Source organism: Capricornis sumatraensis, chromosome 20, assembly GCF_032405125.1.
Source record: "Capricornis sumatraensis isolate serow.1 chromosome 20, serow.2, whole genome shotgun sequence".
Lineage (NCBI taxonomy): Eukaryota > Metazoa > Chordata > Mammalia > Artiodactyla > Bovidae > Capricornis > Capricornis sumatraensis.
In genome coordinates, this window is record NC_091088.1 from 70012532 (window position 1) to 70039321 (window position 26790).

Genomic DNA, 26790 nt, shown 5'->3' on the forward strand with positions numbered 1-26790 from the left:
CTTGTTCCCTGTGACTGACGCAGCGCGCCCCTTGCCAAAGCCTATAGAGCAGAGGGAACTCTGGGTAATGCGGAGTGTCTGGACCATAGAGTTGGGGCAGAACGTCCGGCATCACACAGATGGCGGTCATTGTCTGTTCCTGGATCTGTACACTCCAACACAGCTTCAAGAATGTGGTGTCTGGCCCCAGGAAGGTTCGAACGCAAATGTCACCCCCACCCCCAACGTCACAGCGATATGTCTGAAGGTCAACGATGGTGAATAACAAATGTGCTTGGATCCTGTACTTCTCCTCCCCTTAGGGATCCCACTCAATGCACACCTGGGATGGCAGTCACCGTGTTGAGCGATCCTCTTCATGTAATTCAGGGTTCTCCATGTCCTCCCCCTACCTTACCCCCATCTGTGTCCTAAGAATAAGAAGCTCCTAATCAGGTCACTTCTTTCTGGCCACAAAGACATTCTTGATCACCATCTTGAGTCTGCACTGGGAAAAGGCTTTACAAGTCTAGCAAATGTAAGGAAGCTTTTACAGCAAGTGCTCAGGTGTTCAGCTCTAGGCAGTACACACTGGGAAAGACCTTATTTGTAGGGTAGTGAATAGGGTAAATCTGTTAGCCAAACTCCCATCTCAGTGACCACTTGGGGGTTCACACTGGAGAAAGGCTTTATGGCTGTGTGGGATGTGGCAAAACCGTTATGTAAATACCAAACTACAATAGAGCTTGAAAATCAGTAGATACTCATTGAACATTTAATTTTTTATTAAACGTTTACTTCTTTATTAAAGAATCGAGTGAACATGATCCCAGATTCCTATCCGTCTTAGGTTTTTACTGTTTAAAGGCTATTTAAAGGCTTCCCTGGTGGCTCAGAGGTTAAAGCGTCTGTCTGGAATGCAGGAGACCCGGGTTCGATCCCTGGGTGAAGAAGATCCCCTGGAGAAGGAAATGGCAACCCAATCCAGTACTTTTGCCTGGAGAATCCCATGGAGGGAGGAGCCTGGTAGGCTACAGTCCATGGGGTCACAAAGAGTCGGACACGACTGAGCAAATTCACTTCACTTTTCAAAGGTCTTAAAACTGTACTTCAAAGTATTAATGTTTTAAAGAATGAAAAACTAATCAAATTTCTAAGACAAAATCCTGAGTGGCCAAAATTTCCACATAGCCACTACTCAGATAACTGTCTATTCTCAGACTCACGTGTCCTGTTCAGTTTTCTTTGAGATCTTAACTTTTGTTTTTAATCCTCTGTAGATATGTTGCCAGAGCTATCCAGCCACTATTTTTGAAAAAACTACATTAACAGCTTTCAGTGACTTGCATTTCACAACGTTTTCTGTAATCATCTGCACTCCCCATGCAGATACAATCTTTGCAATAACAGTAGGAATGATAATTGTGTTGACCCAAGGACGAAAGAGCAGATAAAACCAAGGAGGGTCTTGGAATGCAGGAATGGAAAAACCAGACCCTTATCATCCCTCCCTCCCCCATGTTGTAACTATTAACGGAGCAGTATAACCTGTCTCCCCTCTTACCCCATAAGGAGAAGGTATTTGCCCTACTCTCCCCCCCACATATACAAGCCTACCCAATCAGCAAATGACCTGCAAGACCCCTATCTCACTCCTTGTACCCTGGACATAAAAATGGACTAAGAACCCCTGTTCAATGTCAGTTTTCCCTTGAGCTGGCCCGCTGTTGTAACAGAGTCTCCCATTCTAATAAACTTTATTTCCTGCTCGTTCTGTCTCATGTTTGGAAATTGTTTTCCAACCCGCACCCAGACCATGACAATAATCACTTCTCATCAAAGAGATCAGATTCTGATGACCCCATTTTTTTTTTTTTTTTGGTCTTTCCACACTTTTATTTATTTAAGTTTGAATGGGTTTAAATCCTTGAGGTGTGTAGTATCACACAGATTCTATGTCCACTGGTGTTAGAAAGAAAGTTGCTTAGTGTTGCTGCTGCTAAGTCACTTCAGTCGTGTCCGACTCTGTGCGATCCCCATAGACGGCAGCCCACCAGGCTCCCCCATCCCTGGGATTCTCCAGGCAAGAACACTGGAGTGGGTTTCCATTTCCTTCTCCAATGCATGCAAGTGAAGTCGCTTAGTCGTGTCCGACTCCTAGCGACCCCAAGGACTACAGCCTACCAGGCTCCTCCGTCCATGGGATTTTCCAGGCAAGAGTACTGGAGTGGGGTGCCATGTAGAGTCCAAAATGGTGGTGGCTAAAAGACAAGGAAGGGAAAAGCCCGCGAAAAAAGAACAAAAGAAGGTCTGAGGACCAGAGTGAAGGCTTCAGGTAGAACAAACAGCACTCCTGGCTAAGCCCAATTTGCATAGGGCAGGCCCAGGTGGAGGAAAAAACATATAAAAGGAGGAGCCAAAGCGCTTTCTCTCTCTCTCTTTCTCTCCGGCCTGTGTGCGCTCTTCCCTTCTCTCTCTCCTTCCCCACCACACTCCTCCACTCTCTTCCCTTCAAGTCTTTGGGTTGGCATGCCCTCACACTTCGAGGATGGATTCTCCTGCTATCTTCTAAATAAGACAGAGCTGTAACACTGATTTGCCTAAGAGGTATAACGTGGTTTGTCTAAGACCTGAGAGCTGTGACAAGCTGAGGGCTTTAATGTCCATCGCTCCAAATCTTTGTTGTGACGAGACAAAGAACCAAGGAACATACTCTTGCGTGACACTTAGGAATTTGGAACAAATCATACCACTGTCTCTGTGAACGTGAGCTATTTTCCCCCAGATTACTCTGGTTTTGTTCTGTTTTCCATCAGGTGTTGCATTGTTGTTCTTTGCTCTGTACAAACAAGCACATCTTTTGCCTAGATATTTAGAATTCATTTCGAGCACACATTTTTATGAAGAGCTGTGTGTTCCCTCTGGTTCCGGAGGCTGGGCTTATTTATATTCACCAAAAACGGCCTTGGATCACAGGCTTCCAGATATATGTGTCCTTTCAGAAGTCTTTTTCCCAGCAGGACTCCACTGCTTCACGACTGTTTAAAGAGAAAGGCTGATGTCCCAAACCTTTATCTCAGGGTTCCGGAATCTTCTTTGCACTTATGGCCCTCACCCTGAGAGTTTACCTGGAGGTCCTGGTAAACTGCGCTCCTAGCTCAGGCATTGAGCCGGGAGAACTACATTACCCAGAGCATTCTCCCCCGATCGCCTTAGGCGTTAAGCCAATCAGAACTCAGGAGACGTGCACTTCCTATGTGAGCCCCGCGTGGGGGCGGGACTTCCGGCACTCTCCTGGTGGCGGTCGTTTTGTCGGGTGTTGGGTGCTATCGCCCAGCCTCAGGTTCCGGAGCGACGCGTGCAGATTGAGACAGTCCGAAGGCAGACTCTTGCCACCCCAGGCCCAGGAGAGGAACCGCTCTTCTCGCGTCCCTCCGCCTCTCCTGCCGCTCCTGGCCCCGCTCCGCCCACAGAGTCCGATGGCGGCGGCGGCGCTGAGGGACCCGCCTCAGGTAAACGCTGGTACTCAGGGCCCGCGCCGCCCTCATCCCACCAGACACTAAAGCCCCGAGTGTTCACGTGCCGGCAGCCCAGGCGCCGGGGTCCAGAACGGTGAGGGGGCTGTGGGTGGGATCTTGTGACTGACTGGTGGCTCCTGGGAGAAGGTGACAGGTGGAGGGACCCCATCTGTTAGTGGGAAGTTTGGAGTTAAAATACTTTCATTTCTGGAAGCTGAGAAGTCCTTGCATGCCAGGCCCAGAGCTTAGGGATCATCTGTCTGCCCACCCGCCTGTTGCTGTGGGTGGACAAAGTAATCAAAGGGACCATGAGAAGAATATGCACATCAGAGCCACCAGGCCTGGTATCTCCTCTGAGATGGGGAAATAGGGAGGTGGGTGAGCAGGGTTTGATTGGTGGGTGGATGAACTTGGGGTCCTGTGAAAGAAGCTGATCATGGAACGAATTGTCCCGATCATGGCAGGTCTGTGTGACCTTTGAAGATGTGGCCATTTACTTCTTCCAGGATGAGTGGAGCCTCCTTAATGAGACACAGAGGTTCCTGTATTGTGATGTGATGCTGGAGAACTTTGCACTTATAACGTCCCTAGGTAAGGCCTTCATATTCCTCCCAGTGTCCTCAACTGACCTCTGTCTTTTCCCATCTTTCCCTCTCTCCAGGAGACAGCTCTGTCCATTCCACAGCTGGACCATGGTCTCTGCTCCCTTCCCCCCTTCCTGGCATATGTGCTGTGGGTGCCAGTGCTGAGCTGTGTGCACTGCCCCGAGCACTGTGCTCCTGAAGCAGCCCCAACATCTACCCTGAGGCATGGAGGGAAGCGTCTGGGAGTCAGTCTGGCAGTCAGCCTAATAGAGCTCGCGTTTCCTGCCCTCTCCTTGGCTGGATGACTCTCCATATCTATGACACCCTGTGACCCAGATTCTTCTCTCTCTCTCTTTTTTTTTTTTTAAATAAATTAAGGTATAACTGACATAGGACATATTAGTTTCAGGTATGTGACATAAAGATTTGATGTTTGTATATACTGCAGAATGCGCACAACAGCAAGTCTGGTTAACATCTATCACCATACAGATTTGCATGTTTTCTTTTTCCCCCTTGTGATGAGAACTTTTAATTTTAAGACTTCCTTGTGACTGTCTATATCAGGAATTCTAGACCTTGTCATGGTCACTATCTATATGGAGGTTTTTCTTGAAAGACCCTGTTTTGAGATTTTGTTGTAATACTCTTTCCTCTCCTGTGGTCTCTTGTTTCCTGAGTTGCTCTGGACCAGTGCTGACATTTCCTATCTTTCCCTAAGGACATGTTTCATTCAGGTCTCATGTAGTTACAGAAATGGGGGGTGTTGGGGGAGCCCTGATTGCTTTACAGTATGAACAGGGCAAGATGATCTCAAAGAAGGCCTGGCCCTAGTGAGTGTCAAAGGAGGTGAGGGCATGAAAATGAGATTGTGTTTAAATCATACTAGGAACCTACAGTGTGTCCACTAGTGTTTTGTTGCGAGTGACACTGGACACAGATCATCTCAACACTTTATTCTGCATACTTGACACTTTCTTGATTTGTCATATCAGTTTCTGACTGTCCCCGCCTTTCTGATCTGCATGCATCACTTTCGTCTCCACTGCACCCTCTCTAGTTCTCCCACAGTGACTTACACTTAATAGACATACTTCAGAGATAGTGTGGATTCGTTTCCAGATCGCTGCAATAAAGTGAATCACACATTGTTTTTTGTTTCCCAGTGCATATAGAAGTTATACCATCCTTTAGTATATTGTATGCAATAAAATTATGTCTAAAAAACAATATATCTACCTTAATTAAAAAGTACTTTTTTGCCAAAAAATCCTAACCATTGTTTGAGCCTTCAGTGACTCATAGTCGTCACATCAACGATCATTGAGTCACAGAGCACCATAACAACTATAGTAATATTGAAATAGTTTGAAAGACTGTGAGAATTACCAGAATGTGACACAGAGACACGAAGTGAGCAAATAGACTTGCTGAACTTAGCGTTGCTACAGACCTCCAATTGGTAGAAAATGTGGTATTTACAAAGGGCAATAGAGCAAAGTGCGGTGATAATGAGGTATGTCTGTAAAATGAGGTGTGTGCATATTCTTAAATAGTCCTTGAACCCAGTTGCTCAGTTCCAGTTGTATTTCTGTGAGCCTGGACACTGCCATCCTTCTGCGTAGAATGGACATGTTCTCAGCTGACAAGATCTTGCTGAAGGTTGTTGGCAGAGGAGTGAGTCATTGATCCTGCCTCTCCTCCTCATATGGCATTCATATTTGTACCCTTTGTTCTGGAAAGTCTCCCTTCTGTAATCTTTAGAGGCATGTCACTGCAGAGCAGCCCTCCCTTCAAATCAGTACCTCATCCTGAAAACATTTACACGGCTTCATTCTCTGGCTTGAATGTATGTGTGTGACATGCCTTTTTGTGGGACTTCAATTTCCCACTAAAGCTCACATGCACATTATTAGTGTTTCTCTGCTTTCAGATTGTTGTTGTGAAACGGACGAGGATGAGGTGATACCTTCTGAGCAGAGCCTTTCTGTAGGAGAGTCACAGGTCAGGACTTCTCAGTCAGGTCCATCCACCCAGAAGATTCATCTCTGTGAGAAATGTGTCCCAGTCTTAAAAGATATTTTGCAGCTGACTAAGCTTCAGGCAGCATATCCTGGGCAGACACCATACTTTGGTGGGTGCTCCAGAGGCTTCTGGTTGAACCCAAACCTTCACCAGTACCAAGAGCATGGCAGTGGAGAAAAAGTCTTTAAAATGGACATGAACAGGGCCTCGATTGTGATGAGCTGCATATTCTATGTGTCAGGGAAGCCCGTCCCTAGTGAGGAGACTGGAAAGGACTTCCTAGCTACCTTGGGCCTTCCTCAGCACCAGGCCACTCTCAACGGTGAGAAGCCACCCAGCAGCATTGATTGTGAGGAGGCCTTGAACAATGGAGAAAGTCATCTGAAGTAGATTGAATGCAAGAAAGTTTTTGGCAACACTCATACACTTCACCACCAGAGAGTTTGCACTGGAGAGGGTCTTGATGAGTGTGACAAATGCAGATACAGATTTGTTCAGCACCAGCAAATTCACATTGGAGAGAGGCCCAATGAGTGTAGTGAATGTGGAAAACTCTTTAGCCATAAAACCCACCTCATTTGACACTGGAGAGTTCACACTGGAGCAAAGCCTTATGAGTGCAGTGACTGTGGGAGATCATTTGGCCAGAAATCTGATCTCATTCAACACGAAAGGGTTCATACTGGAGAAAGGCCTTATGAGTGCAGTGAATGTGGGAAATCTTTTATCCAGAAATCCATCCTCATTAAACACCAGAGAGTTCACACTAATGAAAGGCCTTATAAATGCAGTGAGTGTGGGAACATGTTTAACCAAAATTCTGGCCTTCAACACAAAAGGGCTCACACTGGAGCAAGGTATTATGAGTGTGGTGAATGTGGGAAATCATTTATCTGCAAAACCCATCTCATTTGACACTGGAGAGTTCACACTGGTTAGACCTTATGAATGACCTGAATGTGGAAAATCTTAGTGAGAAATCTCTCCTTGTTCAACACCAAAGAGTTCACACTGGAGAAAAGCCTTATGAGTGCAGTGGATGTGGGAAATCCTTTAGCTGCAAAACCCATCTCATTCGACACTGAACAGTGCACACTGGAGCAAGGCCTTATAAGTGCAATGAACGTAGGAAGTCTTTTACTCGGCACTCTAGTCTCCTTCGACACAGGAGAGCTCGTGTGCAGTGAATGTCGGAAATCCTTTAGCTGCAAATCTAATGTCAGTCAACACCAAAGCATTCACACTGGGAAAAGGCCTTGTATACACGTTGAATGTATGCTTTTTCCTTCCTTAGTATAGTTGTGGTGGAGGTAAGTGTCTGTGAGGAAACATCCACCTAAGTTAAATCTTGTATTGGGATGTCCACAGACTGGAGATTGGTTCACTGTAAATTTCACAGTTGTGTGGGAAGCACGTGTAACCTGCCAGGTTCACTGCCACTTTCTTTGCCAGAAACCATCTCACCTCTAGCATCTGGCATGTCCTGATGGTTGGCATCAGTCACTATCCTGGTATGTTCAGAGCAACTGGCCTCTGTACTCTCCCATGTGTTGGAGGAACTTATGACTGTCGTCAGCCCTTAAGGAGTCTTCATTCCCTTTTTTCTGACAAGTTAGGACCTGGACCTGGCCATGTGTTGGCTCAAAGACTCTATCTGAGTCCTTGCAAAGAACTAGCTTTTATAGGGACACAGTTGGTCTCAGGTTGTGCTCGTGATGGAGTTTTCCGGCTTTCAAGTCACTGAACCAGAAATTGCCTATTGCATGCTACTCTGATTTGTATAATAATAAAGGCCTTATTGTTTAAACACCTTAGTCTTGGAAATGCTCTTCACTGTGTGGAATAGTTTGGAAGCACAATAGGACTGTCAACCTGAGGGGTAAATTACTTTTGTTTTGGAGATCCAAACTTCAGGTGCCTGAGATGGCCGAATATGGCAGTCTGTAACAGTTTGCATTGCTGCCAAGGCCTCCTAGGAAAGACTACTTTGTATTATAATTTTCTGCCTGGATGCCAGAGGTCTATGGATTCTATTATTGGAGACAACATGAATTTGTTTTTCCTTGCTTAAAGGGGATAATGCACAATGTCGAGCTATGCTGAGGGGAATCTTAACCACAGTTCTCCTCCAAAGGAGCCATGTACCCTGATACCAAGAATTCTGTAGGCTAGTGTCCATGGTTGTAAGACTGCAGGGGCATGGGAGACCACAGTTTGTATGGAAACATTGGTTACTGGAGAGGGGAGGAGACTGCAGCAAGCTGTGTGGAAGAAGGTGCCTCTTCTGAAGATACAGCCACAAATGTTCTACTGAGTGATTACAGGATGAGTATGTCCAGAAATCTCAGGACCTCCAGGTATGTTTATGTTGTGAAGTCATTGGCAGACAAAATAAGGGGTTGGGGGGATTCTTCTAGCCTTTCTGAGCTGTTCACCTCAAGACCATTGCTATAAAGGCAACAAAAGCAGTGTGGAGAGATCCTGTATCCAGACATGTGGTTTGTGATCCAGTCAGCAGTCCTCTTGACTCAGTGGGAGATGGCCTTCATTGTTTGCCAATATTTCCTGCCACTGGGAAGAGACAGCACCTCAAGTCTTAAGGATTGAGACAGTGGAGTCATTTTCTGAAGAATCGGGCATTTAGATTTTTATTATGGAACCAGTTTTTAAACCTCCGTGAAGGTATGGAATAACTTGTACATATTCAAAGTGTACAGTTTGAGAAGTTTGTACCTGTATGCACGTGTGAGACCATTATTAGGATAATGAGTATACCTGTCACCTGCACATTTTCCTTATGTTTTATAGTCTCCTGACTCTCCCTGGCTGTACAGACCACCATTTATGTACATTCCTTTACAATAGATTGTATCTTTAGAATTTTATGATTGATCACGAAATGTTCACATCTTTTTCTGATTTCATTGATTCTATTTTGTTACTTTGTGATTCATTAATCGTTCATTAAATGTTCATTTAATGAATTGTTCATTAAATGTAAATTAATTGTTCATTAAATGTAAATTAATCGTTCATTAATTCATTAAATGTTCCTTACAGGAACATTCTTATTTTTCAGTACTTTTCTCTTCCATGTATAATTGACTGTTCATCCATTCATCTATTTATGGATATTTGAGTTATTTCTAGTGTTTTCTTGTTGTACAGTCACTCAGTCATGTCTAAATCTTTGCGACCCCATGGACTGCAATGCCAGGCTTCCCTGTCCTTCACCATCTCCTGAAGCTTGCTCAAACTTATGTCCATGGAGTCAGTGATGGCATCCAACCATCTCATCCTCTGTTGTCCCCTTCTCCTGCCTTCTATCTTTCCCAGCATCAGGGTCTTTTCCAGTGAGTAGGCTTTTCACATCAGGTGGCCAAAGTATTGGCACTTCAGCTTCAGCAACAGCCTTTGCAATGAATAGTCAGGGTTGATTTCCCTTAGGATTGACTGCTTTGATTTTGCAGTCCAAGGGACTCTCAAGAGAATTCTCCAACACCACAATTCAAAAGCATCCATTCTTCAGCTCTCAGCCTTCTTTGTGATCCAACTCACATCCATACATGACTTGGGAAAACCATAGCTTTGACTATATGGACCTTTGTTGGCAAAATACTGTCTTTGTTTTTTAATATGCTGTATAGGTTTGTCATAGCTTTTCTTCCAGGGAGCAAGGGTCTTTTAATGTCATGGCTGCCGTCCCTGCCTGCAGTGATTTTGGAGCCCAAGAAAGTGAAATCTTTCACTGTTTCCATTGTTTCCCCATCTATTTGCCATGAAGTAATGGGACTGGATGCCAAGATCTTAGTTTTTTTAATGTTGAGCTTTAAGCCAGCTTTTTCACTCTCCTCTTTCACTTTCATCAAGAGGCTCTTCAGTTCCTCTTTAGTACAAGGCACCTGCTCATGTGCCCACAGCCCAGGAAATGGGGTCCAGGACAGTTAGGTGGTCGTGTGTGGACTAACGGACTGTGAGGCTTGGGATGGAGTGATGGGCTGTGTCTGACGGACTGTGTGATGGCGAGTGGGAAAGGGAGCCACGGGCGCAGAGGCTTGGAGGTTGGACTGTGGTGGGAGATTTCGAAAAAACTGGGATCTGTCTTGTATCTGCCTAGAGCAGAGAGTGTGAGGTGGAGTCTCGCCTAGACTGTCAAGCTGAGAGTTTTGTGGGCTCAGACAGTAAAGAATCCGCCTGCAATGTGGGAGACCTGAGTTCAATCCCTGGGTGGGAAAGATTCATCAGAGAAGGGAATGGCAACCCACTCTAGTATTCTTGCCTGGAGAATTCCATGGATGGGAGAGTCTGGCAGGCTACAGTCTGTGGGGTCACAAAGAGTCGTACAGGACTGAGCAGTTAACAATTTCACTTTCACTTCTTAGAACCCACTGAGCCATGGAGAGTTGTGAAGAGAAGAAAGACACAGTCTGATTTAGGGTTTTCTAAGAGCTACTCAGAGAACAGACTGAAATGGGAGTGATGCGAGCACTGAGGTGCAGGGAGGGTGAGTCCTTGTCCAGCATAGCTGCAAAGAGGCAGCTCTGCTAACTGAAGCACAGAGTTTAGTCTTTTAACCCGAGGTTATCTGGTCTCCAGGGTTGGTGAGAGGTACAGGGGAGGTTTGAACCCCTGGGAATGCACCTCTATTGCTTGCTTCTACTCACAGATCCCCATGGCTAAAGAATCACTTAATGGAACCTACACAGAGAAGTGGAGGGTGTCCCAGGCCCTCGCTGGTTTGGATCTCATTCATAGAACTTAAGATTGTGGTATCCTAGGACTCTTCGCCTGCCATTTTCCCAGGCCTTGGGTCTGGGGACCTGGGAGAAATCATCTAGACTCATTCTGAGTTCAGGCCAAAGGATTTCCTGGAGGAATTGCTCTTTCTGCCACCAATGGGAAAAGGTGTAGAAGATTATCTCAGGAACACCTACCAGCATGTGCAAGTGCTTGGCTGGGTGGCCACACCTGGGAACAGGGCGCACACAGATCTTTCTTTTAGGAACAGAGAGCAGGGGGAGAGGAGTCAGTCTTGTAATGTGGTTGCCCGTGAAGCTGGGCATCTGCTGTGGAAGTAACACAGATTTGGGACAGAGCAGGGAGATAACCTTACTTCCAGGCTTCATCTGGTTACAGAGTGGAAAACAGACTTCGGGAGGAGGAAGGCTGACCAGGGAGGAGGCTACTGCAGAAGTCCTGATGCATGGTCACGGACCAGAGTAGTGGCTGTGGAGGTGGAAGAAGTGGTTGGATTCTGGATTCATTATTTGAGATAGGCTGCCCAGATTTTCTGATTTTGAGGGTGAGAGGGAGAAAGCTAAGAGTCAGGGCTGATGGTAAAGCTTTGGTCTTGCAACTGAAAGCCTGGAAGCATCACTAACTTTGAGATGAGATGCTAAGTAGTAAGAGTGATTTTCCTTGGAGATACAGGAGTTTTTGTTTTTGACTGGGTTTCCATTCTGAGACTTTTTTTTTTTCTTTCAGAGAACAAATGAGTGGTGGCATCAGGTAGGCAGCTGGCAGAGAAGTCTGGGGCTCTGGTGTGCGGTTCAGCATGTGTGTGTGAACTAAATTGCTTCTGACTCTTTGCAACCCCATGAACTGTAGCTCTCCAGGTTCCTCTGTCCATGGAATTTTACAGGCAAGTGTACTGGGGCAGTTGTTATTTTCTACTCCAGGGTCTCTTCAACGAGGGATTGAACCGGTGTCTTGTGCTTGGCAGGTGAGTTCTTTACCACTGAGCAACCTGGTAAGCCTGGTAGAGAGTTCAGTTCAGTTCAGTTCAGTCGCATCCAACTCTGTGACCCCATGAATCACAGCATGCCAGGCATCCCTGTCCATCACCAATTCCTGGAGTTCACTCAAACACATGTCCATCGAGTCAGTGATGCCCTCCAGCCATCTCATCCTTTGTCGTCCCCTTTTCCTCCTCCCCAATCCCTCCCAGCATCAGAGTCTTTTCCAATGAGTCAACTCTTCGCATGAGGTGGCCAAAGTACTGGAGTTTCAGCTTTAGCATCATTCCTTCCAATGATCTCTCAGGACTGATCTCCTTTAGAATGGACTGGTTGGATCTCCTTGCAGTCCAATGGGCTCTCAAGAGTCTTCTCTAACACCACAGTTCACAAGCATCAATTCTTCGGCGCTCAGCCTTCTTCACAGTCCAACTCTCACATCCATACATGACCACAGGAAAAACCATAGCCTTGACTAGACAGACCTTAGTCGGCAAAGTAATGCCTCTGCTTTTGAATATACTATCTAGGTAGAGAGTTATAGGTATCTAAAATTCACATATGATTCAGTATGACTAATGTTAAAGCGACAATTAGGGACAGGTAAGAGATTTTCAAATGGTGTTGGGATCCATGAGAGGTCATGGGTAGAACTGGATACTGTTCTGTTTTGCCCTGTTCTCTGGGGTGAGTCCAAGGAGATGACTGTGGTGTGGGACAAGGAGTTGGCAGTGGCTGCAAAGACGTAGCTGTGGGGTCTGGAATGTGAGAGAGAGACATGTGGAGGTAGCATGAATTGATGGCTCTTGGGCCCTGGTATAGGATATATAAGGGTAACGGGCGTTGTGAGGCGTGAACTGGAAGATCCCATGGGAATTGCCTGGCGGGAAGGGATGTTTAGTTGCTCAGTCATGTCTGACTCTTTGCAACCCCATGGTCTGTAGCCTGCCAGGCTCCTCTGTCCATGGGATATTCCAGGCAAGAATATTGGAGAGGGTTACCATTTCCCTCTCTAGGGAATCTTCCCCACTCAGGGATCAAACTGGGGGGGATTCTTTGCAGGCTGAGCCACCAGGGAAGCCCTGGCAGGAACGGATTGTGTCCTGCAATTCTGTCCCTGAGCATCTCTCTGATGGCATCTCTTTGCCTCCCTGCGTGTAGTTGTTGAGGGCGGGGCACAATGATGAGTGGAACCATGAGTGGAGAGCAGTACCTGTGGTTTCAGTTTCTGGTATCTCATCTGAAGTGAAGAGCCCAAGAGAAACCTGGGTGTGCGGTAGATGTGTGCAGGATGGATTGTGGATCATCAGGGAGAGGACTGGCGGTTTCGTCTGTCTCCATCATGACAGGGCAACATGACTTTGGAGGACGTGGCTCTGTATTTTCCTGGGAGGAATGGAGCCTCCTTAATGAGGCTCAGAGGCGCCAGTACCATGACGTGATGCTGCAGGTCTTTGCACTTATATCCTCCCTGGGTAAGGCCTGCACAATCACCCACTGTGACCTGGGCTAGACTTTGCCTTTCTGCTTTTCCTTAGGGGCTGCTCTGTCCTTCCTGCATTCAAACCATGGGGATTAATTTTTTCCCTAGTTCCTTGGGTAGATACTATTGTTGCCAGGGCTGAGTTGTTTGCTCTACACTTTTCTCTCCTTGGAGTGTCAGTACCTGCTCTTCTGAAGTCTAGTAGGAAGCTGAATGGATCCCATCTTGCTTGCCCTTTCCGTGGTTGAATCACTTTGCAGACCCATGATTGCTTGGTTTGGCTCCCTTCTTCTCACAGTTCTTTCACACTTGCCTGTGCTGAGAATTGCCATCACTGAGGTGGGCACTACTTAGGTGCTCAATGAGCTATTTTCCTGATACCCTCATCTGAGGTTCTTTTGTAACACTTAGTTTTCTTTTCTGTGATCAGTCATGTGATAAGTTTCTCTGGGCTGGTACTGGCCATTTACCTGTCTTTCCTTTCCCTCAGGACTTTAGCTTTCTAGGTTCCATGTAGTTGCTCAGCATGGGTTGCAGGGGAGACCTGGATGTCTCACAGAATGGATATCAGTCCTACCATGGCAAGATGGAATACAGAGGCCTGGGCTAGGTGAGATGAGAACATGACGTCAGAGTTCACATCTTACCAGGAACCTGTTTAGTGTTTTGGAGCCATTGCTGGGTACCACACCTCGTTTACATCTTTTCCCTCATTCCTTATATTTGGCCAACTTGTCATTTTAACTCTGACTTTTAGTTCCTGGCTTCACCCAACTTTTCTGCCTCCACCTGTTCCCCCTTCCTCTCTACTGCTGCCTCTGTAGACAGACAGACATCTGTCTTCTCTGAGGATGCTGTGGTGACTGACACACTACGAGGATCTGTCCGGTGGCAAAGGTGAGGTGACTTCTGCCATAAAACCTGGCAGTGACTTAATTATGGCAAGGGTCCTGAGAGACAGACACCTGTCTTCTCTGAGGGTGCTGTGGTGACTGATACACTATGAGGACCTGTCTGGTGGCAAAGGTGAGATGACTTCTGCCATAAAACCTGGCAGTGACTTAATTATGGCAAGGGTCCTGAGCAGGTAAAATATGAAACACAGCTCCTGAAGATTCCTCACATACCTGAAACCCACGGCAGATGGCTCCTCATAGAGGCTCTCTAGTGCTATCACACTGAGCAGAGAGCACATTCCTTGAAGGTAAAAGGCCATTACCTCATGTACATTTTGTCATGCCGAAAGCTTGGTTTTTTTCCCACATAAGTGGAATTCTCAAAACTTAAGGTCTGAATTGAGATTTTGGTGTTCAGTCAGAGCAGATCGTTAACTGAAGGCTTTCTCATGTTGGCTGTACTCTTGAGGCCTTCATCTAGTGTGACGTTTACGGTGCTGAATGAGGTTGTAGTTTTGGCTAAATGATTTTCCACATTCAACTGCATTGATAAGGTTTTTCTCTAGTGTGAATTCTCCAATGTAGAGTCAGTCTGAATCTTTTTCTAAAGGATTTCCCCCATTCCATGCACTCATAAGGCCTTGCTCCTGCATGAACGCTTTGGTGTTGAATGAGGCTGGAGCTTTGGTGAAAAGATTTCTCACATTCGGAGAAGTGGAAGAAAGTCACATAATTTTTTGGTCTCCCAGCTAAAATAAAAGTTATGTTTATACTGTAGCCTATTGTGTGCAATAGCACTATAATCAAAAAAAAAAGGGACTACTTTATTTATTTAAAGTATAGGCGTACTTTTTATTTAAAAGATACTTTATTAAAAAAAAAAAAACCTAACCATCATCTGAGCCTTCAGTGATAAGTCTCTCTTATCCCTAACACAGCTGAAACTCACAAAAACCACTTAAGTCTTCCATCTGTAAGTGTTTTTGAATAAAGGAAATATGAGTGGAGTGTGACTGGACTCAGAGTGACATTTGCCTGGATCATCAAAAAAGCAAGAGAGTTCCAGAAAAACATCTATTTCTGCTTTATTGACTATGCCAAAACCTTTGACTGTGTGGATCACAATAAACTGTGGAAAATTCTGAAAGAGATGGGAATACCAGACCACCTGACCTGCCTCTTGAGAAATCTGTATGCAGGTCAGGAAGCAACTGTTAGAACTGGACATGGAACAACAGACTGGTTCCAAATAGGAAAAGGAGTATGTCAAGGCTGTATATTGTCACCCTGCTTATTTCACTTCTATGCAGAGTACATCATGAGAAACACTGGGCTGGAAGAAACACAAGCTGGAATCAAGATTGCCAGGAGAAATATCAGTAACCTCAGATATGCAGATGAATCCACCCTATGGCAGAAAGTGAAGAGGAACACAAAAGCCTCTTGATGAAAGTGAAAGTGGAGAGTGAAAAAGTTGGCTTAAAGCTCAACATTCAGAAAACGAAGATCATGGCATCTGCTCCCATCACTTCATGGTAAATAGATGGGGAAACAGTGTGAGACTTTATTTTTGGGGGCTCCAAAATCACTGCAGATGGTGATTGCAGTGAAATTAAAAGACACTTCTTTCCTTGGAAGGAAAGTTATGACCAACCTAGATAACATATTAAAAAGCAGAGATATTACTTTGCCAACAAAGGTCAGTCTACTCAAGGCTATGGTTTTTCCAGTGGTCATGTATGGATGTGAGAGTTGGACTGTGAAGAAAGCTGAGAGCCGAAGAATGGATACTTTTGAACTGTGGCGTTGGAGAAGACTCTTGAGAGTCCCTTGGACTGCAAGGAGATCCAACCAGTCCATTCTAAAGGAGATTAGTCCTGGGTGTTCATTGGAAGGACTGATGCTAAAGCTGAAACTCCAATAGTTTGGCCACCTCATGCGAAGAGTTGACTCACTGGAAAACACTCTGATGCTGGGAGGGATTGGGGGCAGGAGGAGAAGGGGAAGACAGATGATGAGCTGGTTGGATGGCATCACCAACTGGATGGACATGAGTTTGAGTGAACTCGGGGAGTTGGTGGTGATGGACAGGGAGGCCTGGCGTGCTGTGATTCATGGGATCGCAAAGAGTCGGACACGACCGAGCGACTGAACTGAACTGAACTTAGGTCTTGGAGCTTTGGGGAATATCTGAGAGGACATTTCTAAACGTTTCTTCCATCCCTACAGATGGTAGGTGTGCCTACATGGTAGCTGTGTGCGGGCTTCTTAAGAGTGAAGCCCCGCCCCATCCTCGGAGCCGCGATGCCCCGGCTCCGCATGTGAAAACAATCGGCGTTCACAAGGCCGCAAGGGCGTCTGCGAATCGCCGCCACGGTTGTTCCAGCGGAAACTACATTAACCAGCAGCCTCTGCACCCCAGAGCGGCGTCACTGCTAAGGTGTTTCTGTACGTGCGAGGTCGTCGGGGAGGGGCTTCCGGCATCTTTCTCGCGGCGGACATCTTAGCGGTCCTTGGTCGACCTGAGTAGAACCTCGGGATCTGTGGTCCAGTTCAGAGGTGACAGAAAGCGAGAAGGCGCGGGAGGAGACGCTATTCTCGCTGCAAAGAGGCTGGGTGGTGGCAGCTCTCGCGAGGATTCCGCCACAGGGCCAATCGACAGCCGTGCGCAGTTCCGACGTGAGATCCCCCCGGACTTTGTGGTCCTGACGGCTGGCTGCGGCAGCGGTGGACCCGCGTAGGTGGGTGCTGCGTTCCCCGCATCTTTGCGCGTCGCGACCCCCACCTCAGAGTCGTAGGACCCGGAATGAGTGGTGTTTATCGAGGTCTTTGTGATCTAGGGTCCGGGGCGTTTGTGGATGGAGCCACCATTTCTGACGGCTTTTTTGTTGGGGCGTGGAAGAGTGTTACCCGCTCAGGGACTAGCAGGAGCAAAGGCTTAGGACTGCGACTGAGCCGGGAGCTTTCGGGAAACGTGGGTGTTCACATCCTCGGGGAGCAGCGAGGATGAGTAGTAGTCGTTCCTGGAATGGCAGGGTGAGGCGAGTACAAGCAGAACGTCCTCAGCCATGCAGGGATATGATCTGATCAGAAATTTTTTAAACTATGCCAAAACTTAGGGGAAGACAAACTAGGGTGGGGTGGAGGTGATGAGGATGGAGGCAGGCACACCAGTAAGGAGACTATAAACTCCAGGAATGTTGTGGGGGCTGTTCCAGACAGTGGCAGGAAGGGTTGGGAGTGGATAAGTCATTAAATTCTGGAGAGATTTTAAAGATAGAACTAAGATATTTCTGCTGTGTCAAATACAACTAAGTGAAAAAAAGAGTGTAAATGACTACCCAAGTTTTGTTTTGTTTTTCTCCTGAACATCTGAAAGAATCAAAGTGGGTAGATTGGAACAGGGAGCATCTTTTCCTGGGGGGAGATCAGAACATGGCAGGGACATGGACATGATAAATCCATAGTGTCTCACAGTGGAGGCGTCATAGGGGCATCTGGTTATGCTGGTCCAGAGTTATGCAGAGCAAGCTAGGCTGGAGACCTCTGAGGAATGAGGCCTCAGGTCAAAGCCTGGCGATGAGATTTAGGGGGGAATGTTAAGGATGTTACTTTCTGTGGTCCCTGAGGTGAGAGATTAGAGTGCAGGGAAGAAGAGGGGTGCATCCCTGAGATTTCCTCCAGAAAGGAGAAGTCTTGAAACGGGTTCTGGCTGGTATCAGCAGAAGGAGAGGGCCATAGGGTGTTAGGACCTGACCTGAGTTGGAGAGCAAGGTGTGAGGTGCTGTAAATTTGCCACCCTGTGGACTCAGCATGCCCCTCTGTGGCACAGAGGAGGAGTCAGCCAGGCTAGTGGATCAGCCTCACCCTATTCCAGGGCACTGCTACATCAGTTCCCCAACTCCTCAGGTGAGAGGTGAAGAGCCGACAGCATGCTCACCTACAGAGAGATATATACCTGGCAGATTGGTTTGGTGAGAGGACCTAGTGTATACTTGGCAAGTATACATAAGTAGACAGTTATAAATTAAAGGCTTTAAAAACTCAGAACCTATTACTTCATTTGCACTGGAAATATGCAAAACTGTTAAGCATATGCAGTAAAAGTTAATTCCAAGGTTGATGTCTACTAAAGTGATGTGTACCAACACATCTAATAGAGTTTTGTCAAGAACATGCACTGGTCATAGCAAACACCCTCTTCAAACAACCCAAGAGAAGACCACACATGGACATCACCAGATGGCCAACACCGAAATCAGATTGATTAGATTCTTTGCAGCCAAAGATGGAGAAGCTCTATACAGTCAACAAAAACAAGACCAGGAGCTGACTGTGGCTCAGATCATGAACTCCTTATTACCAAATTCAGACTCAAATTGAAGAAAGCAGGGAAAACCGCTAGACCATTCAGGTATGACCTAAATCAAATCCCTTGTGATTATACAGTGGAAGTGAAAAATAGATTTAAGGGCCTAGATCTGATAGACAGAGTGCCTGATGAACTATGGAATGAGGTTCATGACATTGTACTGGAGACAAGGATCAAGACCATCCCCATGGAAAAAAAATGGAAAAAAGCAAAATGGCTGTCTGGGGAGGCCTTACAAATAGCTGTGAAAAGAAAATCGAAAAGCAAAGGAGAAAAGGAAAGATATAAGCATCTGAATGCAGAGTTCCAAAGAATAACAAGAAGAGATAAAGCCTTCTTCAGCGATCAATGCAAAGAAATAGAGGAAAAGAACAGAATGGGAAAGACTAGAGATCTCTTCAAGAACATTAGAGTTACCAAGGGAACATTTCATGCAAAGATGGGCTTGATAAAGGACAGAAATGGTATGGACCTAACAGAAGCAGAAGATATTAAGAAGAGGTGGCAAGAATACACAGAAGAACTGTACAAAAAAGATCTTCACAACCCAGATAATCACGATGGTGTGATCACTCATCTAGAGCCAGACATCCTGGAATGTGAAGTCAAGTGGACCTTAGAAAGCATGACTACGAACAAAGCTAGTGGAGGTGATGGAATTCCAGTTGAGCTGTTTCAAATCCTGAAAGATGATGCAGTGAAAGTGCTGTACTCAATATGCCAGCAAATTTGGAAAACTCAGCAGTGGCCACAGGACTGGAAAAGGTCAGTTTTCATTCCAATCCCAAAGAATGCTCAAACTACTGCACAATTGCACTCATCTCACGTGTTAGTAAAGTAATGCTCAAAATTCTCCAAGCCAGACTTCAGCAATACGTGAACCGTGAACTTGGTGATGTTCAAGCTGGTTTTAGAAAAGGCAGAGGAACCAGAGATGAAATTTCCAACATCCGCTGGATCATGGAAAAAGCAAGAGAGTTCCAGAAAAACATCTATTTCTGCTTTACTGAGTATGCCAAAGCCTTTGACTCTGTGGATCATAATAAACTGTGGAAAATTCTGAGAGAGATGGGAATACCAGACCACCTAACCTGCCTCTTGAGAAATCTGTATGCAGGTCAGGAAGCAACTGTTAGAACTGGACATGGAACAACAGACTGGTTCCAAATAGGAAAAGGAGTGTGTCAAGGCTGTATATTGCCACCCTGCTTATTTAACTTATATGCAGAGTACATCATGAGAAACACTGGACTGGAAGAAACACAAGCTGGAATCAAGATTGCTGGGAGAAATATCAGTTACCTCAGATATGCAGATGACCACCACCCTTGTGGCAGAAAGTGAAGAGGAACTGAAAAGCCTCTTGATGAAAGTGAAAGAGGAGAGTGAAAAAGTTGGCTTCAAGCTCAACATTCGGAAAACGAAGCTCATGGTATCTGGTCCCATCACTCCATGGGAAATAGATGGGGAAACAGTGGAAACAGTGTGAGACTTTATTTTTGGGGGCTCCAAAATCACTGCAGATGGTGATTGCAGCCATGGAATTAAAAGATGCTTACTCCTTGGAAGAAAAGTTATGACCAACCTAGATAGCATATTCAAAAACAGAGACATTATTTTGCTGACTAAGGTCCGTCTAGTCAAGGCTATGGTTTTTCCAGTAGTCATGTATGGATGTGAGAGTTGGACTGTGAAGAAGGCTGAGCGCCGAAGAATTGATGCTTGTGAACTGTGGTGTTGGAGAAGACTCTTGAGAGTCCCTTGGACTGCAAGGAGATCCAACCAGTCCATTCTGAAGGAGATCAGCCCTGGGATTTCTTTGGAAGGAATGATGCTAAAGCTGAAACTCCAGTACTTTGGCCACCTCATGCCAAGAGTTGACTCATTGGAAAAGACTTTGATGCTGGGAGTGATTGGGGGCAGGAGGAGAAGGGGACGACAGAGGATAAGATGGCTGGATGGCATCACTGACTCGATGGATGTGAATCTGAGTGAACTCCGGGAGATGGTGATGGACAGGGAGGCCTGGCGTGCTGTGATTCGTGGCGTTGCAAAGAGTCGAACACGACTGAGCGACTGAACTGAACTGAAGTGAGCACATCTGATACAAACAGCCCTGTTAGGTGGATATCATCATTATCCCTGCTTTATACATGAGAATACAGAGAGCTTGGGTTATGGTCGCATAGCTGGTAGGATGCAGCACTAAGGTCTGAGTATCTAAAGTTAGACAACCTGAAATCATTCTCACCAAAGGGCAGAGCGGGGATGAGGCGAACAGTTAAGTTTGTGAGACCCCACTGGGATTACCTAGCATTTCCAGATCCTTCTTCCTACCAGGTTGCTGTAGTGACAGAAGTGATTATTATCCCTGCATAAGTGAGTGCAAAGTGTGCCAGTCCTGTCAGCCTAGCCCACCCCTCCATGTTCTTGGTGACCTATATGGCAAATAGTGGGATCTTGGGAATGTTAACCTGCCTGCCATTGGGTTTGGATACCCTTGTGTCCCCAAAGGTCTTGTGCTCTGAAAACTGGTCTGGAATTATGTGAAAGGGTTTCCATTTCCAGCAAGCAATGGCGTGAAGTGTGGAGCAGTGTCCTAGGCATGGGAACCAGCCTATGCAGATACATCACTTAAGACTGAACAGATTGTGTTCAGGGAACTTAAGGTCTCCGTTATGATTGGTGGTCAGAGAGCAGGGGACAGGATTCAGCCCTGGAATGGGAACCTTTGGAGCTGGGCTTCTACTTTGAAAGTGGTGGGAGCTATGAAAAGTTTGGAGCAGAGAAGGGAGTGATCTGGTTTTGTCCTTAATAGGATATCTCTGGCTGTACAGTGAAGAAAAGACTATGGGGGTATAGGAAAGAGGACTGTTGATGATGGCTGGGCCAGAGTGGTGACTAGAGAGATGAGAGACAAGTGCTTGATTCTGGTGGGTTTTGTTTTGTTTCTTAAAGTAGAACCAACCAGATTTTCTGATGTGGAGGGTGTGAGAAAGAAGGGGAAGAGTCACAGATGACTCCACAGTTTTTTTGCCTGAGAAGATGTAAGGGGGAAAAAAGGCTCAACTGGACTTGTGAAGTTGCTGGTGAGGGTAACTTTCAGGGGTAGTATCGGGAGTTAGGTTTTGATCATGTTGAATCTGCGATGTTCCAAAGACATCTGAATTGAGGTATCAAGTGGACAGCTGGACCCATGGGTATGGAATTCAGAGGTGAGATTCAAGTTGGAGACATTCACAAGATGACAGCCAGTAACTGACTAGGGTAGAGTCGTGTATCAGGTTTAGAGAGAGAACCTTTATGTCATGGGGGTCTAGAAAGGAGGTGGGGACAGTGGAGTGAAAGTAAGAGTTACCTTCAAGGCAAGAAAAGGGAGATTAGTGTCCATGGTGAGTAAGGAAAATAGGATGTGGCAGTTGATGAAGTCTTCTAGGGAGAAAGTGGACATGAGATGAATGCTGGGGTAAAACAGTAAAGGAGATGAGGCAAAAGTGAGACCATAGTCAGTGCTTATTCCCTCGTCCCTGTGCTTCTCAGGTTCTTGTGACCTTTGTGGGCACTGGCAAGTTTCAGTCAAGCTGATTGGTTAGTTCAGGACTAAATTGGGTCAGCTGACAGAGCCACTGTACTTGGGGTGGAAGGCCAGTGGGTGTGGGCTTTGAATGAGAACTTAGTGTAAGTGTGAACCCTGTGACTGATGAGGGTATAGTATCCCCAACATGCTGTAGCAAAGTGGGAAAGGGCTGGCTTTATCTGATAATCTGCACATGGTTCTGAACTGCTGAAGGTGAATTTAGGAAGGAGGGATTTAAAAGCTGTGTTTGGATATACCCATGGCAGTGGGGGCCAGAGGTGATCCTGGATGCTGTGGACAGGTTTACGTCTGGGAGGTACTTGTGTTGTACGCCTTCTTAGGTAACATGGAAGTGTGGTCTAAAGAGTGACATGCCCTTTGAGGTGCAATCTGAAGTCGTGGCCTGGGGGCTTTGGTACTGAGGGCTCTAGAAGGAATGCAAAGCTCAAATTTGTGTACGAGGGGCATCATCTCTGGATCCCATGGGAACTAGCTGGCAGTGAAGGGTTGGTCCCTTCTTGCCAGGCCCAGACTGTACGGTGCCTGTCCGCTTACTTGCTCCAGGCTGGACAAGGTGGTTGATGGGAAATGAGAGAGGAGGTGTCAGTCACATGAGGGCCTTTTGTCTTGTTTTGAGTTGGGGAGCCTGGGAGGAAAGTGAGTGGCAGATAGGCCAGGAACCCTGGGGAGAGAGGCTGCCCTTTTACTCAGTTGTCCACTTCACGCAGAAACACGTGACCTTTGAGGGTCTGTGTATTTTTCCTGCGAGCAACGGGGGCTTCTTGATAGGGCTCGAGACGCTAGTGTCACGGGGCAGTGCCTTCTGTGCTGTGCTCTTACGGTTTTCCTGGGTAAGGCCCTGCGTCGCCCAGTGTTACGTGTTCTCCCCTTCCCCCTTTTCCCCCAGAAGTTGTGATTTCCTTCCTGTAACTGGACCAGGGCCACTCCCTCACATAGATCCTCTGGGTGCCAGGGCTCGACTGTGTATACTGCCTTCTGCATTCCCTGTGCTAACCTGCACCCTCTGGCACTGAAACTGTGGACTTCTAACCACTTGACCACCAGGGGATCCCCTATTGCTTCCCAGCTTCTGTTGCCCCAAAACTGCCGGGAAAGTTGAGGGTCTTGTGGTCAACCTAGTGGATACTACCCCACCTGGCCTCTTCCTGGGTGGGTGGCTCTGTTTTCATTTAGAGCACCTCTGTGCTTCCCTGGTGGCTCAGCTAGTAAAGAATCCACCTGCAGTATGGGAGTCCTGGGTTTGGTCTCTGGGTGGGGAAGATCCCCTGGAGAAGGGAACAGCTATCCATTTCACTACTCCAGCTTGGATAATTCCATGGATTGTATAGTCCAGGGGGTTGCAAAGAGTTGGACATGATTGAGTGACTTTCACGTTCATGTGCTCCAGATTATGTTCACTTCCTTTAATTGTCATTCCTTTGGGCATACCTCTGTCATGCAGTACAGTCACAGTCACTGCTTGTGGGGCCCACTGCGTTGTTGCTCTAAGACATTCATTTTGTACTGTTTAGTTTTCTTTTGCTCACCCGTGGGTGGACTCCCCTGGCCAGTGCTTTCCTTCTCACTTGCCCTGTCTTTCCTCTGTGACTTGTGTGTTCTAGATCCTCTGTAGAACTGAGAGTTTGTGACTCAACTCTGAGAGGTCATGACTCGAGTCACAACAGAAGGAGCTTGGACAGGTCCTGGTGAGTGGGAGCCTGGAAAGAATGTAACTTCAAGGATGGGTTCAAATAGCACTAGAAACCTGTCCTGGGCCCACACTGTTTGGCGCCTAGGCTGCAGGCTGTACCTTATTTCTCTTTTCCTCCCCATTCTGGACACTTTGTCATTTCTATTCTGATCTGTGGCCCAGGGCTGCCCACCCAACTCACAAGTGTTCTCTACTGCTTCCTCGGTGGTACTTTTCTCTTTTGGACAGTGTTCATGTGTCTTAAGACAAAAGCATATCCTTAAAATAGTTTTTGAATACCAATTACTTATTTTAAGTCAGATTTTCTGGGCCTGGACATATATTCCTGGACAGTGGTCCCTTCTCAGTTGTGCCAAGGCCCTTCTGAAAGTCATTTTCTTGTTGTAAGTTGGAGATCTTGCCTGAGCCACACCTCATCCCTATGTCTTTGCTGTTGTGAAGCCTTCCCTATCCTGTGACCCATAGAGTCCAGTACTGCACAGCAGCTTTCTTTAACCTGATCCTAAATCTATTGTCCTGGCAACAACCCTATGGACTCAGTCCTGGCTATGCTGGGGACACATTTGTGATGAGGGTGTCCACTCCCACTGAAGTCAACATGCTGTTCAGTGACATTTTTCTGCTTTCAGGTCGTTGGCATGGAGTGGACAAGGAAGAGGCAGCTTCTGAGCAGAGTGTTTTTGTAGCAGTGTCGCACATTCATACTTCCAGGGCAGATTCATTGACTCAGATGGCTCATCCTTGTAACTTATGTGGCCCAATCTTGAAAGATGTCTTGCACCTGGATGAACACAAAGAAACACGCCATGGGCTGAAACCTTACACATGTGGGGCGTGTGGGAGGGAATTCTGGTTCAGTGCAAACTTTGACCAGCATCAGAAGCTGTACAATGTAGAGAAACTCCTAAGAGGTGACAAAGGCAAGACATCATTTGTTACTAACTATAGAGCTTGTGAAGAACCTCTGCTGTCAGAGAAGCCCTTTGCATGTAAGGAGGAGCAGAAGAACTTCCAGGTCAGTTTGGGCAGTCACCAGCAAAAGGCAACCCACCGCAAGAGGAAGACACGGAGTCCTGAGAGTGGGCTGGCTTTGCACATTGGACAGATGCATTACAAGTGCAATGAATGTGGGAAAGCTTTCAGCCGCAAGGACACGCTTGTCCAGCACCAGAGAATCCACACTGGAGAAAAGCCTTATGAGTGCAATGAATGTGGGAAAGCTTTCAGCCGCAAAGCCACACTCGTCCAGCACCAGAGAATCCACACAGGAGAAAAGCCTTACGAGTGCAGTGAATGTGGAAAAGCCTTTAGCCGTAAAGACAACCTTACTCAGCACAAAAGAGTTCACACCGGAGAGATGCCTTATAAGTGTGGTGAGTGTGGCAAATACTTTAGCCATCACTCCAACCTAATTGTACATCAGAGAGTTCACAATGGAGCAAGGCCTTACAAGTGCAATGACTGTGGGAAAGTCTTCAGACACAAATCCACACTTGTTCAGCATGAGAGTATCCATACTGGAGAAAACCCTTACGTTTGCAGTGACTGTGGAAAGTCCTTTGGCCACAAATACACCCTCATTAAACACCAGAGAATTCATACTGAGGCAAGGCCTTTCAAGTGCATTGAATGTGGGAAATTTTTTAGTCGAAGCTCTGACTTTATTGCACACCAGAGAGTTCACACAGGTGAAAGGCCTTTTGTGTGCAGCAAATGTGGGAAAGATTTCATCAGAACCTCCCACCTTGTTCGGCACCAAAAAGTTCACACTGGAGAGAGGCCATATGAATGCAGTGTTTGTGGGAAATCATATAGCTTAAGCTCCCACCTCATTAGGCACCAGAAAGTTCATGTTGCAGGAAGGCTTTAGGCGTGCTTTTAACACAGCAGGACTCATGGGAAGAGCTCTGTGACTTCCTGTAGAGAGAGAGACATCAAATCATGTGTTGAACCATGTATATCTAGACATTGACAGTTGAGAGATAGTTTATGAATGCCATGTACAGGGGAAGCTTTCAGAAGTTATGTTGCACTTTCAGACCTGCTTGGGTTCCTTGCCGAATTTTTTAGTATCAATGCCTGTGGCTGAAAACATCTCAACTCTACCCTAATATCCTCATGGGGAGGCAAAACTTCGTAGTCTCTCTCTAGTCCCTGGAGGGAATTATAAGAAACCTGAGTTCTAGAATTCCCTGGTGGTCCAATGGTTAGAACTCTGTGCTCCTTCTGAAGACCCAGGTTCAATCGCTTGTTGAGGAAAAAATCCCACAAGCCATGTGGCCATAAATAAGTGGAAACCTGAGTTAAATGGGGGTCCTCGTTTGCTCCCCTCTGACTGGCAAAGGTGTATGGGCATGACCCATCTTTAGCCAAGAGGAACTGAGCTGTGTTTTGGTAACAGAAAAGGTTTACTTTCTTTATGGACATTGTTGGTTTCACTCTCATGTGATACTTGTAACATTTTTCCAGCTCCAAAGTCACCCAACCTGGATAATTATTTGCCTCATGTTGCTCTGGTTTGTGTGATAATAAATACCTTATTATTTAAACCACCTTTAATCATGGAGGTTCTTTTTATTGGAGTGGTTTGGAAACTATTAGGCTCTGCCAAATTGAGGAGGTAAACTGTGTTTGTAGGAGCTTTCAACTTTGGGTGCCTCAAGTGGAACAGCAGGTTGGCAGAGAACACTTCTTACTGCTGACAGAAGCTTAATAGGTGAGAATTCAGGGCTTTGTGGGCCTGATTTTATCTGGATTTCAGTTATTAGAAGGTCCAGACATTAACTTGAGGAGGGTGCTGTTGGAACAACCTGCAATGTATTTTGGAGTAGCATGGCTTGAGTGCTTTGCTTCCACCATCTCCCCTAATGGCTCCACACCCTCTACCTACACCCAACTCTCCTGCAGAAT

The 26790-nt window shown here is 46.3% G+C and overlaps 1 protein-coding gene and 1 pseudogene across 2 annotated transcripts; both read left to right on the forward strand.

Moving 5' to 3' along the window:
* Positions 1 to 3458: 3458 nt before the first annotated feature.
* Positions 3459 to 16961, forward strand: LOC138096986 (zinc finger protein interacting with ribonucleoprotein K-like; annotated as a pseudogene).
* On the forward strand, positions 16738 to 26331 carry LOC138096095 (zinc finger protein 134-like). 2 transcript variants are annotated; one of them, XM_068992196.1, is made up of 2 exons: positions 16738 to 16961; positions 24510 to 26331. In XM_068992196.1, exon 2 carries the CDS (start codon positions 24611 to 24613, stop codon positions 25748 to 25750), a length of 1140 nt encoding a protein of 379 aa, XP_068848297.1. In that variant the 5' UTR covers positions 16738 to 16961; positions 24510 to 24610; the 3' UTR covers positions 25751 to 26331. The 2 variants fall into 2 exon arrangements, with proteins under 2 accessions (XP_068848297.1, XP_068848296.1); XM_068992195.1 differs by lacking the exon at positions 16738 to 16961 and adding an exon at positions 23836 to 23875.
* Positions 26332 to 26790: the final 459 nt, after the last annotated feature.

Coding starts and splice junctions, on each gene's coding strand:
- LOC138096095 (XM_068992195.1), top strand. CDS start 23,836: ATGACTCGAGTCACAACAGAAGGAGCTTGGACAGGTCCTG. Junction 23,876..24,509: donor AGGAGCTTGGACAGGTCCTG/GTGAGTGGGAGC, acceptor TTCTGCTTTCAG/GTCGTTGGCATGGAGTGGAC.